At 41.4% G+C, this 17,120-nt stretch overlaps 1 protein-coding gene across 2 annotated transcripts in view; it reads right to left on the bottom strand.

Moving 5' to 3' along the window:
* Positions 1-17,120, bottom strand: part of GZF1 (GDNF inducible zinc finger protein 1) — a 186,050-nt gene that overhangs the window by 92,825 nt on the left and 76,105 nt on the right. For both annotated transcript variants that reach the window (XM_069608265.1, XM_069608264.1), the window contains exons 2-4: positions 6,623-7,966; positions 4,561-4,655; positions 471-638 (exon numbers count right to left, since the gene is read on the bottom strand). In XM_069608265.1, the coding sequence (XP_069464366.1) occupies positions 471-638; positions 4,561-4,655; positions 6,623-7,944 (1,585 nt within the window). In that variant the 5' untranslated portion in view covers positions 7,945-7,966. The remainder of the gene's footprint in view (positions 1-470; positions 639-4,560; positions 4,656-6,622; positions 7,967-17,120) is intronic.

Below are 17,120 nucleotides of genomic sequence, written 5' to 3'. Positions count from 1 at the left end.
GCAAAAAGCAAAGGATGATCTGTAACATTTTCTTGTCAAATCTTTGTAGAATCGAGGACCAATTCCCATAATTATGTAAAAAATGTGAATAGGATGAAAGAGTAAACAAGATAATCACCAGGAGGAGAATTGGGACTTTTTCAAGGGATCATCCTATGCAAAGGACCATGATGTTGCATCTGCAGCAATTAATTTTACTGGTCAATTAATGTACGGGTGGAGTTCTGTTCAACAGCTTTTGGTAGTTTTCAACTACTTTGCTGCTAGCTAAAGTAAAGGTATAACACAAAAGGAGTCCCTGGCCTTGTAGAAAACCAAAGGACTCTTCCACATACTGATTTACATAGTACCAATACCTTGTTGCTGTGCTCATTAAGCACTTCAGCTTTATAAAGATCAGAAGAATAAGATTTGTGTTCAATACAGAGATCCATAAAGCAATCATATAATGTTTATTTTTGGTAGAATACCTGTATGAACTTTTAAATGCTGATGAAGAGAATTCCTCTGTGCAAAGGTTCTGTAACATGTTTCACATTTGAAGGGTTTAGAGCCAGTATGTATTCGGTCATGATGTTTCAGGTATTCCTTTGAAGCAAAACTCTTGCCACACGTCTCGCACATGAATGGCCTTTCACCTGAAGACAAAATATAATTTTTGTTTTTAAAAATCAGGATTAAAAACATACATAATACGGCTGCTAGCAGGATGAACATTTACTGGAGTAAAAAAGAAACGTACTCAACCCTATCTTCAACTATGCCAAGACCAACATTAATGTTCCAATGTTTGGTAAAATCTAATGCTGAAAAAAGCCTCCTCTGAACGCGGTCCCAATATTTTGTTTCCAAACCCTTGAAAGACCTTAACTTTTCAATCCACACTCGCCCAACATTCCAAGAGCGACCTCCTCCAAACCCTCCATCCTTTACTGAAAAATCAGGCCTTCAAGCATGTGTCTGCAGCTTTTGGCTCTGCCGACGCTTTGGACTACATCTCTAAACAGGCCTAGTCAGTATAGTCAGGGGGGAGGGATCATGAGAGTTTTAGTCCAAAACATCCTGCTCGCCATAGTTTGCAGGCCCGTGGCCTGCAGTATAGCATCCTTCCATATCAAAGTTCCCAATCACAGTGTTGACAATCATTTACAGTAGAGCTTTACTTTCTCTTTCACCTTGTGCATACACTGTTCACCCTTACACCCGTGGTAATATTTTAGGTCAGCCTCAAAAGACCCTAATATAGCTCATTTTATTTCGAATTATAAAACAAACAAAAAAAAAACAAGCCCAACAATTAGAGATCTTCATTAGTTCTATTACAGTAGCTTACAAAATGTAACCAAAATAAAGAACATTCATTTACATATTTCATACAAGCAAAATGTCAATTACCAACATCACAATAATTCCACTTCACACAAAAAGGATGTATGACTCACAGAATCAAAATTGCAAGTGTATTCAGCAAATCATGTCAGTATATGTCAGGATTCACCATGTTCTCCGGTCTTCAAATTCAGATCTGATTTCCATCAGAGTGTTTTTGCATGTCCCACATGCACAATTAGACAATCCGCTAAACACAGATATTCTTTGTTGTGTAGCATAGTTCCAAGACTATGGGGGAGGAGGGGGCACTTAAGAAGGGAGTTGGTCAACCGATAACTAACTAGTTTTAGCTAAAAGGTATCCAGCACTGTGATAGATGAATGGTGGGCCCCCTAGCTATGCAGGCCAGGAATGGAATTAGGTACTTGATTTCTGTCCTGGATATGGCTTTCATGCTGGATTCTTCATGGTGGGATTGTAAAATGAAGTGGTGTATGGTCGTTAGGGAGACTTGTCATTTTAGTGCTTAATTTCTCCCACCTTAGAGACCCCCCAGCTCTTTTGCTGGACTTTAGGACTTTTTAATTTTAACCCTGGGGTGAGTGAAACCTTTTTTCACTCTCTCATGTGTTTTGACATGATTTGGATTATCCGTTTCCACTGTTTTTGGAGTCTGACACACTCCATAGGCATCTACTTTTTGTATGGTGACACACAGCCCTTTTAGTGCAGCGTCAGAGAAATCCTTTAGATTTCTCATAAGGTTTAAATACCCTATCTTGTGTGAACTATATGTCCTAAGAATAGTAAAATGCAATTGACTTGGCTTACCTTTTCTCTTGGTAGGTCCAGCACACACCATTTTATGTGGCATTCTGGAGGGTTACCTAGTAGCCCCTTATTCTACAAACTCATGTTTTATGTTACCGTCACTACTTTAAATGGCTGGTGGTAGTGGTTTAATTTTCCTACCATTGCGCTTTTCTACCGAAGGCTGAATCCTCAGTTGCAGTATAGCACCCATGGGTGACCATTTTATCAAAATGGCCTCTGTCTTCTTTTTTTGCCATGTTCAGTTTGTGAGGTCTTTCTTGGGTTTTTCTTTGCGCGCCGAACAAGGTTTAAGCCCCTTGTACGTTTTGCCTTTGGCGGGCTTCAGTCCTGAAACCTGCCTCTGGCTCTAGTTTGTCTGGAAGGGCAGGAAGTGAGGGAGGTTCCCGAAACTCCCCTGTCCTTTGTCTCTGGAGTGCCTGAACGCAACCAGCCCCGATTGGCTGGCTGGCCTTTTAGGACAGCCAACCTGATGTGTGATTGACAGCGTAGGCTGTGCATGAACGGGAGAAACCTGCTTAAAAGGCGAGGGTTTTGAGACTAGAGGCAGAGTCGACCACTGGGAAGAACACCCGACGTAGAAACCGTGAACAAAGCTTGCTGCATCCTCCTGGATATTTGAATTGCCCGGTGAAGCCCTGCTACTGTGCTGAAACTCCTTTTTCTGATCGACAGGAGAAGCTATGGAAGGGACGACTTCTTCCCTTGGGTTAGTGGGATCAACTAACCCCAAGACGAATTCCACTGGACCATCTTCCCTGACTGGCTGTACTTCATTGCTGCTGCAGGAACAGAGTGCCAGGGGTCGAGAAATCCATAGTAGAGTGCAACTTCTACAATCTGGCCAGAAGCTCCAGGAGTCTCCTAAGGACCCTCCAGAAGCAGGACGACCAGATCTCGAGTTCCCTCACCAGAGTGTAGGACTCAAGGAGTGAAGGAAGCCCAAGCGTATCCAAGATCCCCAATGGTGAGGTTTACCACGCGCTGAAACCGCTAGGTGTCGCTGATCCGAAAAGAGACGGAAGCTGCCGACGACCTCCAAATTGCTGCCGCAGGAGTCCTCCAGATGTCTTCCCTCTTGTCCCCATGACTGAGGCTCAGGAACCCAGGATCTTCATCGCTGCAACAGGACAGCATCCAGCTGGACCACTCTTCTTCAAACCAGAGGTACTTCAGACTTGGGTTACTTACCTCAGTGTCTTTAGCTTTGCTCTTCTCAGTTGAGACTTGCAGTGACTACTTTTGTTAGAGTTGATTTCTGTAACAGCTTGTGACCCTACAAGTGATTTCTACAAAACTCTCAAACTTTGTGCAATACGTTTATTAACTACAAAGTGCCTCAGCTCCATAGACTGTGCTCCAATTGACTTTGGCTGTCATGGCTCCCTGCAGACTCTTCTAGTCCATTGACTTTGATATTTTCTGTCCCTCAGAAGTGATAACTTGTTTTTAGACTGTTAATGCTGGGAAAGGTTTTGTCTAGACTTCATTGGAAGATTTAAGTATACTCACATGCCCTGGGAACCTGTTTAACCTTTTTCCTTCCTTTAACCTTTCCTTTCTGCAACCTCAGTATCTGCAAAGTGTACTAGTGCTATATAAATGCCATTACTGTCCTTGTGAATGAAGTCACCTCCGGGTCTAGGAAGTGTTTAAAAAGTATCTCTAAAGAGTATCCCCTAAACGTATGCTGATTCTGGAAAAGTATTTTAAAGTATATTTCATTGTTACATAGCTTTCCCTTTTTAAAGAACGCTTTTTTAGAAACTGAAACCTTGAGTATAAGTGTTACTTGACTACTTGTATTTGTGAATTTCATTGCTACAGCTCACATTTACCCCTCTTGAGGTAGGCCTTGCTGTTCAGTCACACTACCGACTTGAGTAGTACAGCCCTATACCAAAAAGTGGGTTACCGAACACCAAGTAGACAAGTGTTGTGTAGTCTAACACAGTGTTACTACATCAATTCTTGCCTAACACAAATCATAATACAAATAGGATATTCATGCACACCCTCAGCTTTTCATGCAGGCTCCTCTGCACTCCTTTCACCCCTTCTAATATTTCCCACATATAATGGCTACTTAGCATTACCTGAACAATGCATAATTTCCAAGTACAGAAAGCTTGAGGGTGGCAGCTGGTTGTGCCCATTTTACAGAGAAGGAGTTATATCAACTTCTTGGTGATTAGTGACGCAGTTCCCAACCCCGTTCTAGACTATGCCTAGAAAGTGGAGTTTTTCTCCAATGCTCAGTTTGTACTTCTGTAGGCTGTCACGTATGAGAATGCTTTAATGTTGCTTTAAGGTTTGAAAAAAGGTATACATACAATTTTTTTTAATTTTTAATTAAGTTTACAAAAAAATAGTTTCAAAAGCAAACTGACAACTTACCCGTGTGACACCGTCGATGGTAAATGAGTATGTGATTCTGCGTGAACCTTGCACCACACTCCTCACAAGAGAACGGTTTTTCACCAGTGTGAATCCTGCAATTATAAATTATTTTTGGTATACTGTCTCATTATCTAGTCCTTTAGACCTACCATGCACCATTTTAAAACAACCCAATAGCAGTAATGTACATATGGTCACTAATGGACATATGGGAAGCATAAGTATGGTTTCTCTAGCAACCCGAGTCTTATAGGCACGGAGAGTAGAGGTCGTTTGTAGGTAGGAGAACATTAAGAATTCATTGTTAAATAAACTTTCGCACCCGAGGAGGGGCCATTCCCCAATCAGGTGGCTGGACCAGCGGGCGAGAATATACATTCTCTGCCTGCTGTTCCCGCCACCCGATGCCCTTCGCCAGGAGGCACCATTTTTCTTTATGTGGAGCTTTGAGCTCCAGTCCGCCGCACCTGCCACTGGAAAAGGGTAATTCGCACCCCAGATGAATCGCAGGGTGCAAATGGTTTTCATGTCCTGGAGAGGGATGGGGGGGGCGGGGAGGCAGCGTACATGGCCAGTAACGGCCCACATCCCAAGTCGACACCCTTGCTTTGCTTGGGCCTACCATGGATCAGGCTGCCGAGCAGTTACCAGCCATGTCCGCCCCCTCCAGCCCCTGCCAGGGCATGAAAGCCATATTCTTAGCAAGCAATAAGATATGCTCATTGCCTTCTATTGCAATGCAATTTTAAAGTTGGGATTTAATAAAAAAATAGCCACACCATAAAGTGCAGTCTTCACAAATTTAAGAACAATCTCTCACCAAAACAAGGTTTCTTTGCACTTAATATATTCAAACCAATACACATTTCAAACATAGTAGTGAGCAGCGAACACTCTTTCAATCGAAAAGTATCAAGAAATGTGAGCAATAAACATGCTTTCATTTTTGGGCAGGCAGTGTTTCATTTGGAGCCGAGACAGATCTATATCAACTACTCTTGTAGATCTATGCTTACGTAAATAGTACTACTGTGTGAATCGTGCTGTGGTGATTCTGCACTTCCAGTTGAAACTTTTTGGTATGAAAACATGGTTCTCTGAAAAGAATTGCAACTAAAAAGGTGGAGTGTTTCTTTACCACTCTGTACAAACCTCACTCGTATTAAATGGCTTTCTAGGACCACACCTGCCTTGTTGGCTACGAATGAAACGGAAGTAACATTTTGACAGGATTGAATGGCCGTCTTGCTGTATATATTTTTCCGTATTTATGAGACTTTAGTGGGAGTTTGTTAAGAGAAGATGGATGTGAGGTGATAATGTGTTAGCCAGGCCAACAAAAATGCATTTGAATGAAGACAACCTGAAGATGGGATGCATGTTACCCTGGAAGGATGCTAACGAAAATGTGTTAGACTGTGACTTTGCAAAACTCTGTCGAAATAATTAACAGCAGTGTGCAAACTGTAGTGTGGCAACAGAAGCAGCGATTGTAGGATGCAAGAAACTATGGGAAAAGGGTTTCATTTGCAACATCACTCTGACTCAAGGTACATTCTGAGGATCTACATTATGCCTCAAGATCAATGGGACAGCACATGCTAGGATGTTCCAATCTCATCAAGTAAACATGTAAAAATTCAAAACGTATATATACACTTATAAAGATGGCACCAACTGTTCATTATTAGATACTTGACCTATTCCCAATTTAGTCCAAATGAAAACGAACATGTTCCTTAATAACAACCATTAATTTACAATCGACAAACACCGAAAGGTGCAGAAACAGACATGTGTTTTTATATGTACTATGCAGAGGTAGGGGGTATAAGCAAAAACAAAAAGGGCACTAAATTAACTGCAAATTGCAAACCCCATAAGCTTACTGCGTTCACATCCGGGTAACAAAATGAAGTAGAAGTATGTAAAGTGGTATTACTAAAGAACCAGTAGATACAAACAAAAGGGGAACTGCACCAGATTTGGATTTCTCTTGGGGGCTTTTACCTTTCCTAAAAGAATCCAACAACGTCATGTAGTCTGCTCAAGTTCATACCTCATGTGTGTTTTAAGTGCAGAAGGCTGAGAAAATCTTGCCTCACACTGCGTGCACCCATAAGGTCTGTCACCTGTGTGAGTTCGTTCATGAAGCCGCAACGCAGTTTTGGAGCTCAAACCTTTACCACAGACTTGGCAAAAGTGGCGCTCCCCGCCGCCTTCGTGCACCTGAAGAATATGCCTCTTTATGTCCTTTTTCCGTTTGAACTTTTTCCCACAGAGCTCGCAGGGAAACCGCCGCTCGCTGCTATGAACATGACGCTGGTGGCTCCTTAAGTTGCACCGATTGGCAAATGTCTGTGTGCACGTGTCACACCGGTACACAACTTCTGTAAGAACTCCGTGCCTATTTTTGTTATGCTTCAGAAAACTTTTTTCATATAAAAATTCCTTGTTGCAAGTGCCACATTTAAAATTGCCATCTTTTTTCTTCTCATCTTCAGGTTTTGTCAAACTTTTGTCCAATTCCTCATTGCTGTCAGACTGCTCCTCGTCAGACTTAAACAGTCTTTCAGATTGGTTGTCGTCCTGCCTTAAATGTGCCTTCGGGTCATTTTTCAGCATATTCTCTCTGCAATTATCTTCTGCGTCCTTCTGCTGTTCTCGCAATCTCCGAGTGTACTTCTTTTTAGGAATTTCCACAAACACTTTCCTTCCAGCTAGCCTGCCACTCGCTCTGCGGATTTTCGCAAAGGAAGGCTTCATGGTTTCTAATACTGCACTTGATTTCTCAGTTGATTTGTTGGGACTCACTCGACTAACACTTCCTAAAGGGTCCGAGGGAGCAGGATCCTCAATATGTGCCTCCAAATCAAAAATCACATTTGCTTCCTGCGCACCTCCATGGCCCTTCGCTTCTTCCTGCGATTCAGAAAAGTTCTGCAGTTCCAACAGCACGGTTTCTAACATCTGCTTCTTAAGTTGAAAACAAGTTTCTGTTAAGTCCAAGCATTTCAACTTTTCTGCTATTTCAAACATTCGCTGCACTCTATGTTCTTCCACTTCCACCTTCGCAGTGTAAACAAACTCAAGAAACGAAGCAAAGTCCACCACTTGCACCTCATTTAAGAGCACCTCATTTAAGAGCACATCCGCTTTAGAGCCACCCAAAACATGGCCATCATTTAGAAACACTTCTTTAAAGTACTTGCTTGTAGCAGCCAAAACAGCTTTGTGCGCCAGAAATTCTCCTCTTGCCCCCTGATGCTCCACTCTCACTGTAACATCGCACAGGTGGCCAAGAAGACGCAACTGGTGCATTTCATGCAGTAGGTTAAAAGGGGAGGACTTGGACTCCAGCAAAACAGCACGTGTCTCCATCTTGTGTTCCCTTATTAGACAGCTGTTAAAAACAAAACAAAAAAAACATTATTTTTCCAAGTAAACCCCATCAGCAGTGTAAAGTAAATGCAAGTACAGTTACACATTGTCGGCAAGCAAGAAGGATACCTTAGAAAGAGAACCTTGAGACTGCCACGCATCTCTTAAGAAGCAGCGAGTTCAAGACCCGTGGAGAAAGAACCCAGAGTATGTGCACCTATCAGTCACCCTGAGTCACTTCAAGCAGTGCTCCAGATAAGATTCTGAAGTCGGAGTATATTTTTCTATTTGGAAGTTAAAAAAAAAAAACTAAAAACTTTAGGGAGTAAAAATGAAAGTTCCATGCCCAATGCGAGTATTTTGGAAGGCAAGGAAAAACAGTTTTTAAATGTAAATCAGAAATGTGTTTGCATAATAAATATTTATTTGCACCTAGTAATTCATGCTGAATAGATACATTTTTACCTCTCAGATTAAGATCGGGCAGTAGAGTTTCTTCCTTGCGGAAATACTTTTACTACTAGTAAAAACAAATCCATGCAGAGCTGTGTTGGTGAAAGAAATGGAACAAGTGCCTATGTGACCGTTTCCGATTTTTGGTTGGTAAAGGGGGGGGGGGGTAAATTGTATTCCTCATTTTTGGGAGTATTTGGCTATTTTTAGAGAGTAAAAGAGGCCTATTTTTTAATTATTTTTTAGTTTTGGTTGGCTGACAAAATCAACCTTTCAAAAATTCATAACATACAAATCATATTCTCAAACAATTTCATCATAGGTTACAGCATTCACATACATTCTTAAAAATGCGTTCTTTTGTTAAAACAATAAATGGTTTATGATATTGGAAGACAAAAGAATAATCACCATCTACGTAGTCGACTTGTCACTAATTGCATTATTGTGCCAAGTACTTGAAATAAAAGTTGGTGATAAAACCACATCAAGGAACTGTACTAAAGCAATTTTGACCGACATTTTATTAGTAGTAAAAAGAGCTTGCCATATGTCATCACATGTGTAAGTGCAGATCAAAGCCAAGAGGTTATTGAAAAACAACGCCCGCTCTGTCTTCAATGTTAAGCACTCTACCACCAAGTGCTGTACCGTTTCTGTACCGTTTCTTTGAGCCCAGGTTCTTTACAAAAACTGCAAAAGATCATTCCCTTTGATACTATGCCTCTCCTGACACGTATTTCATTCGTGGGCCACAGGTTCATAGATTGAGTATGCAGAGATGGATAGCGCACTAAATAATCCGCCATCTGGCCCCGTTTCTTGCAACCAAAGATTAGCACATTAAAATCACTATAGGTGGTACATTTCTCTCGCGGCCTATATATCCCTTATCGGTATGGTTAACTACAGGATTCAAGACTAATGTGCCTGGCCGGTTAGGGTCTTATTCCACAACAGTGCCCCATTTATACTGCGCAAGTATGGTAATATTTAAAGTGCACAGACACTGCAGAGGTTTAACGATCATGGCAGCTACCTTGTACAAAGAAAAAACTTGAAAAGAGGGAGGAGTGGCGGGCACCACACTGTTAATCTAGTACTGAACAATATTCAAAATTTCTCACTGTTAGTCATGCTTTAACCCGAAGCTGCCAGTCCGAACTGGTCCAGTAGCACAAAGACCCCTAAGTACAACACAGAAAAGCAAATAAGGTGGCTTCACCTTATTAAAACACGTCCTGTATACGGAACAACAAAAAAAACTCGGCTGTGGCCAGACACTGGCATGACAGAAAACACAATTTGGCCCAGATTCAATTTGCTATTCTGGAGGTAGTAGAAAGAAGAGAAGAGCTCCTCATGAGAACTTCCAGAAAACAATGGACCAACGCGAAACCTTTTGGATCGACCATTTTAGCTCCTTGACACCAAAAGGGCTAAACGAGGAGATCAATTACATGTGCTTTCTATAAATGCCAATGTAGACCAATGTATAGTAAGCTAAAATGTGTTACCTCCATGAATGAATGGTTGAGATACTAATAGCTACAATTAGCCCCTTGCACCTACCCAAATGGCGCCAAAGACCATTCGACTTTGATTAAGCCTCAAGACATAGTAGTACTCATTGATGTCTTTAATTGTACTTTTAACCATTCCACTTAAAGCGAAAACAGTACTCTTTACATTAATGGATTTAATATTCATAGTTATTCTTATCACTTTCTTCAATTTACCCAGTTCTATGCAAAACTTACCCTATTTTCCCAAGGTACTATATGCAACTTGGTTCAGTTAACATTTAATCATGCACTACGTACATTTCATATCGCGCTTGTTAATTGTGTTATAAGAGCTATGACAGCTTCAAGATTTTCTTCCACAGCTCCCCCAGCAGCAATGCGTCGCCATGAAGACATCCCTGCCCCAGGGTGCACATCCGGGGGTGGGGCGCGAAGCGTACGTGCTCCGGCTTCCTAGCTGGACCGCGGCGCCTTGCACCGTCTCCATGGAGACGCATTAAAACAGGTTTTCAGCCTGCGCGGGCGCGCCTCCTCGAGGCTCGCGCAGAAGCAGCTGGATTACGACTCGAACAAGAGGTGAGAGCTGGCGCTCCTACGCTAGCTTCTGTGATGCATTGTATTAAGAGAGCGACATTAGCTGAGGGTTTGTTTTTCTCCCAGAAGGACAGCATTGTTTTATGAGTTTTGATACGCATTTGATTAAGAGAATTACACGCAACCAGGTAGAACGAGGCTATGCACCTTGTTTGAATACGCAGATATCATAGACTCCAATATATTTAAACTAAAATGTACTTTATTTTGTTTCTTTTCTCTACTTTGGGACAAAACGCTTGACACAACAATGAATGGTATGTGCTTTATTATATTTTGAACATGACATTATTTGTCCACTATATTTATTTTGTATAAAATGTATGTCTCATCTAAACAGTGAAAGCCTTATTGAGCGAAATATTGCTCATGTACAGCCCTGATGAAGGTTTTTCCGAAATGCATTGGCAAATGTACATACATGGCAGACTGATACGATCGCTCAACATTGCATAATGAAAATAAGTGCTACTTTGAAAACTCATAACAGAAATGTGAATAAAACATTTCCTGTTATATCAATATTGATTCAAGATTTGTTTAGAAAGATTTACTACTGGAAAAAATCTATAAAAAATCTTTTTTGAATTATTTTTGGAATTATTCTTGACATTTTCAGCCCTTCGTATTGGGGGCCAACTGTGAAGCACCAGTTTTAATAAGGTGAAGCCACCTTATTTGCTTTTCTGTGAGCTACCTTGTACAAGACACACATAGAATATGGATGATTAGAGGTTGAACTAAGTGTAGCTTTCTAGTCAGTAACTAGGGAAACTGCATACAAGGCATTCTGTGATTCTGGCCTCATCAACACAAAGGCACGCAGGGACTGCTATGTTATCAGTACTGGCTCCTATGTTCAGAACGTCTGCTAGACATGACATACATGGGAGTTAAAGAATACAAAATGGACCCTTTCAAGTTTTCTGCATTATGATTAGCAAGATTGCCCTGGCCTACGTGGGCTCTTGTGGCGGCGCTTGTACATTTGGAGAGCTCCCTTCCTCTTCATCACCTTGGCTCAACTTGTTTTCATATACTTTATAGAGTAGGTTACAAAAGGTTGAACATTTTACAATCTCTCACCACAGATGCTGTCTCTTGCAACTATATTTAGAATGCCCCCCTTTTTTTAGGCTCGACAGTTACATTGTTCATTTAGTGGTGGGTGGAGGCAGGACGCTTCTCCTGTATAGGTAAGCATGCAAACATTTCTTATCGTAGGCAAATGGACAAGATTCCCGCTGTTCTCCATGGTATTAGCACCCAGGGCGTGGGGGCCAGGGTGGCACACAGCCAATCAGGTTCTGTGGATCGTGGGCTGAAATCTGATCTTAGCCCGTGTTCCACAGAACCCACAGGCTGCCTCGCCCACCATCTGTCCCCCGCTTCTTTTTTTTTCCCTTCTTAAACTATTCCCCCAAACCCCCTCCCCAGCCGCTCACTTTTCCAGGCGCCCATTGTAATGAAAGAGGGGCTCCCTATGGAACACTGCCTTCCACAAACATGGAGGCCATCTTAGCAAAGGATTTTCATTTACTTGATAGAACGCACTGTGTCCGTTCAATGAAGGAAAATCCCTTTTTTTTATTACACCCAAGCGCTGGAACGGGGTGGGGGTAACATCCTGGTGCCCACGTTATAGGGCTGAGCAAACTCACTGTTCTAGCCAGTTGCCCTTGCACTACCTCCGGGCTCCCCAGCACTTAAGGGTCTGTATCTGCAACCTTACAATCCCTTCTCTCTGCACATATGAGCCACCCGCTGGAAGCACTTGTGAGTTAACTGCACTTCACCCTTCCCCCTCCCCCCTGGCACTTCTGCCATTCCCCCTTCCCTGCACTTGCGCGATCTAAATGACACAAGGCCTAGTAAGATTGTTATTTTGTCCTCTCTGTTTCCCCCTCCTTGTCTTGATGCACCTAGAAACACTTGTGTACAAGCGCGTTATAAATTCCATATCATATAAATTACCCACATTTGCGCACCTTCATTTACATGTATCCAATATGTGTATTTTCATTTTTATGGGTTCAGTCACTCACACAGTGGCTTTTCTGACTTCATGATTGCCACAGTGCCTTGACGAAATAACGAATGCTCTTCATGAGTACCGGGACAAGTAGCAAATAAAACACAGCTCGTCACTACTATTAAACCAGCAGTGATCGCATTCATAAAGAACCAGGCACAGACCAACAGGCAGACCTCTTTAGGTAGCGCAGGTCGAGGGCCAGCTATACACTTCAGCAGGGGTGTGAGCAAGCACAGCAGGCCAGTAGTATTGTGGTACCAAAATAAAAATCTCCAACCAAGGTTCAATAAAAATAGGATACTTTCATTATATATATATATATATATATATATATATATATATATATATATATATACATACATACATACATACATATACATATATACACACACACACACTTTATTTTTATTTTTAGTATTTGGTTATAAAAAAAAACATCTTTATAAAATTAATTCACATGTACAATACATTAACAACAGACCTTTACAATAAAGTTAAAAACAGCAATCTTACACTTAATAATGTACAATTCCCTTCATAAAATAATTTTGAAAACAGCATAAAAACCACAAATTGTGACATTTAAAAGTATCAGATTCACCAGAGTATTTTAAAATATGTTCAATAGGCATCACAGAGTACACTCTCCAATAGACCTTCATTTATGAAGATAATATTAAGCTTTGCATGAAGTTTATTACAACGATTCCTACAGAAACTCCTCCTAGGCATCTCTGCATAGAGATTCACAGTCAACCAAAGAGGCATTGCAAACCAAGTTCTTAAAAGTGTAAAATGTGAAGCGATAGCAGGGCTTTACAATAAAATCAGGTGTTTCAGGGTTTCCGGCTCCGCTTTCACTTTGCAAAACCGACAATCCTTGTCCAGCATTTGAATAAGCCTGCACCTCTCTGGTTAATAATACGTTTAAACTGAACCGTAAAAAGTCCTTCCATTACTATCTGTTCGGAAAGATGTTCGTGTATGGTGCAACAATCCCTCGCTGTTTATGCTTCAATGAGAGATGAGAGAGAGAATGATAACTATGAAACTAATTGGTGCCACACTCTTAATCCGCTTGATATAAGGCTTGTTTGACAGCACCAGAGTGGTTCCTGAGGTCCAAAATGCTTTTCTCAATTTCAAGAACAAACTATCGCACTGCAGGGTTTGAAATTTAGGGGAGGTGGGAGCGATTTAGCTCCTGCTTATAACCTAGAAGAGCCTGGTTAGCTTAAAACCAACAGTTACCAGGAGCTACTTTACACTCCCCAAGCCATCTGATGGTGAAAAAACACAGCTATGTGAATTTAACTCTGTGCATTTGGGACAATCTTTAAAAAAACATTGGGACACCTCTATATGATGTTGAAAGCATAAGGAGTCATAAATAATGGATACAATGATATGTTTGCATTTTATGTGCAAGTTAGTTCTTCGTAAAGCTATGTACTAGCTCCTCGTTCCCTAGCGGCAGCTCCTGGTGACTGGTTACTGCTGGATACCCGGGAGCTGCTAATAGTTCCTGCTTATCCAATCTTAATTTCGAGCACTGCACTTATCTCTCAGCCTGGTTAATAAACATATATCATTGGAACCCAAGATGTTATTCAACTCTCCATACAAAGGATTCTTAACGAGGAAACAAAAATTCAGATAGAGATCCACAAGTCTCCATTGCACCCTCACCTGGAGAGATTTTAACCCCAGTTCATATTGGATGGCAACCACAGGAACCGCATTAGGCACTCTTAATATCTTTCGCCATTACCTTACCCTCATTGAACCATAAAACAGGCTCAAGAGAATACCTTTCATATTTCACATTTAGTTTCAGCATCTGATTCAAGAGAATAATGGCTGCTTCAACAGATCCCGGATCAGAATTTTCTGGAGGTCAACTACAAATTAGGAACCCAAAATATATTAGGTTATCAGCCTGTGACAAAGACCCATCATTTATGAACCACTTGAATCTACCTTTTCTTATTTTAAGAGAAGTCTTTTGCAAAGACAGAAAAAGCCGACATGAGTTTTTGCAAACCATTAGGAGTGCGGTTGAACAACAAAAGGCAGCCATTCAATGGTGAGCCAGTCTAGTTTAGGAAGATCACAAGAGGCAAAGTCCCATGTAGTCCAGCGACGTCAGAGACATATAGGTTGAAGAGGCAGGGAGTGAAAATGCATCCCTGCATCAAACCAGAGTTGGTCTGAATCATGGTTCAATCTGAATCGAATTGCTGAGGAATCATGGAGACCTATAATCAATCTTAGTAGGCCACAAGGATTCCCTGACTTGGCCAGTTTAGTCCACAATAAATACCGGTCAAATGCAGCCGAAAGATCTATTGAGGCCACAAAAAATGATGTCGCCTTTCTTGCTCCATGACAGATTATGAATGCATTTTATAACCAGTCCGTTTAAGTTGGTATTATGGCCATTCCTAAAGACTGCAGAACCCAAAACACCCACTCCTATTCTGAATTACCACATAGTGACAATGATTGCTGTTTAGCAAATTTAATACATGAAATGAATTAATATCCAATTTAACAAGCTGTCACAGGAAACTCAACAATTTACATACAATATCTATACATGATACAATTCTTGCTCACCCAAAGTCAATACTTTGTATGGTGATTCAAGACAGGTACAGGTATCTCTGAGATCCTATCAGGATTAACATGAAATACAAATGTATATTAACAATACAAGGTGCTTTGATGCACTAATCTGAACAGTGCAAAAGTTGAACACTGGGACTTAAAAGTCATATCGTCGACAGGACTGTGTTTCGGCCTAATAGAGCTGAGTTTGTGTAGCCGCTGTTGTGTCTGCCTCCATCAGGACGGAGCAAGTTTATAGGAGAAGTATCCTGTGGACTCTGTTTGATAAATGCTGACGTGGCAGTGCGATACGGACTCGTGGCATGGGTGCATAGCGCAATTTGTACAATGCGAATACACAAACCGATTAATTTTGGTTGAAGAGGGGGGGTAAATGAATTTAAATGTCTTCATATTTTAATGTTGTTACGGGTTGTCATGGCAATCACCGCGTGATTACTCGGACGGAGGCAACAGCTAGTCCGAACAAAAGATAATTCACAGTTGTGTTTGTCTAACGGAGACGGCTATTAGCGCGCCAGTTACCCTTACAGGACCATGGGTGTCATGGAGACTGACGCTCGGCAAGCTGATATCCGATTGTCGTGGTCATGTATGAACATCAGACGTGTCTTTACACGTAACACGTCATCCAAAAAGAATGTACCGCCTCGTGATGTTACTACAGTGTGACTCGAGGAGTGCTGTCCACCAATGCTATTATTTCAAGATCGACCATTATACAGCAATAACAAGCACAATGGGGGAACTTCGATAAGTAATAATACAGCGGGATCAGACAGTATGTAACAAATACAAATGATATTTCCCACAGATTCATGTTGAAGTACCACATAGGCTCTGTGGGGCATGCTGCCCCGTGTTGAGGTCACTGAGTGAATAGTTCCAAATATTATTATGTCAACATTCATAACAATCTTGTGCCCTTCTGCAGTTATATAGTCCACTGTATATATAAACGTACTATGGTGTTCATATATAAAATGAGTGGATGCAGTTGTGATATCATGTGTTGAATCGAAATGTCCAGATGGATATACCATATGTGCGACTCTGTCGGTTATTGCACAGTTCTGTGGCAGAATGTCCACTGCATCTTCAAAACAAGGTTATGTGGGATTGACATAATAGAATCCGAGTACCTTGGTGGACAGGATAGACTCTCTAGACCTTAGTTGGTGGCCCTTTTTGATTGAGACTGAGGTGGGGTGCACCAGAAGTGGGATTGTTGTCAGATGAAGTGTTTCCATTCTACGGTCACATTGAGACCTTCTCTCACAGTGTTCAGCTTGTGCACCCACTTCTGTTCAAGTTGGGTTAAAGCTTTATCCATGTCGCCGCCTCTCCTTTTCATGGGTAGTTTTTGAAGTACAAACCATTTCAGGTCCATGTTAGTATGTTTTTTGCGGTTGTAGTGGTCAACCAACGGCTTGTCTTGTACATTATTCTTGATACAAGAACGATGCTGGGATATTCTTGTCTTAATGGCCCTCATGGTTTTTCCGACATATAAAAGTCCACATGGACATTAGATGATATAAATAACGTGTTTACTATTACAGTTAGTATGGTCTTTTAGTTGCCATGAGCTATTCTTGTGTTCAAAAATCTTGAAATGTCCACGAACAGGTGGGATGTTCCACAGTGTGTTCGATGGTGTGGTGGGTTCTATGAATGTGTGGACAAGGGATTCCTTCGAGTTCTGTTTTTTCTTAAATGCAAAGAACAGTGTCTTGTCAAGGGTTCCAGTGTTCCTTATCAAGTGCCAATGTTTTTTGACTGTATTCTTTATGAGATACCACGGTGGTCATGACAACCAGACTCTCTATCCAGCACACGGCCATAGGCTACGCCGCACTGGGGTCTGGACCCATGCCCTGATTCCAGCTTAATTAGGTAAGAATTCTTTACAGGAATCATCAGGCGATTGATCAGAG

This window comes from Ambystoma mexicanum, chromosome 4q, assembly GCF_040938575.1.
Source record: "Ambystoma mexicanum isolate Mex_15411 chromosome 4q, UKY_AmexF1_1, whole genome shotgun sequence".
Taxonomy (NCBI): Eukaryota; Metazoa; Chordata; class Amphibia; order Caudata; family Ambystomatidae; genus Ambystoma; species Ambystoma mexicanum.
This window is presented reverse-complemented; position numbering and strand designations above follow the sequence as displayed.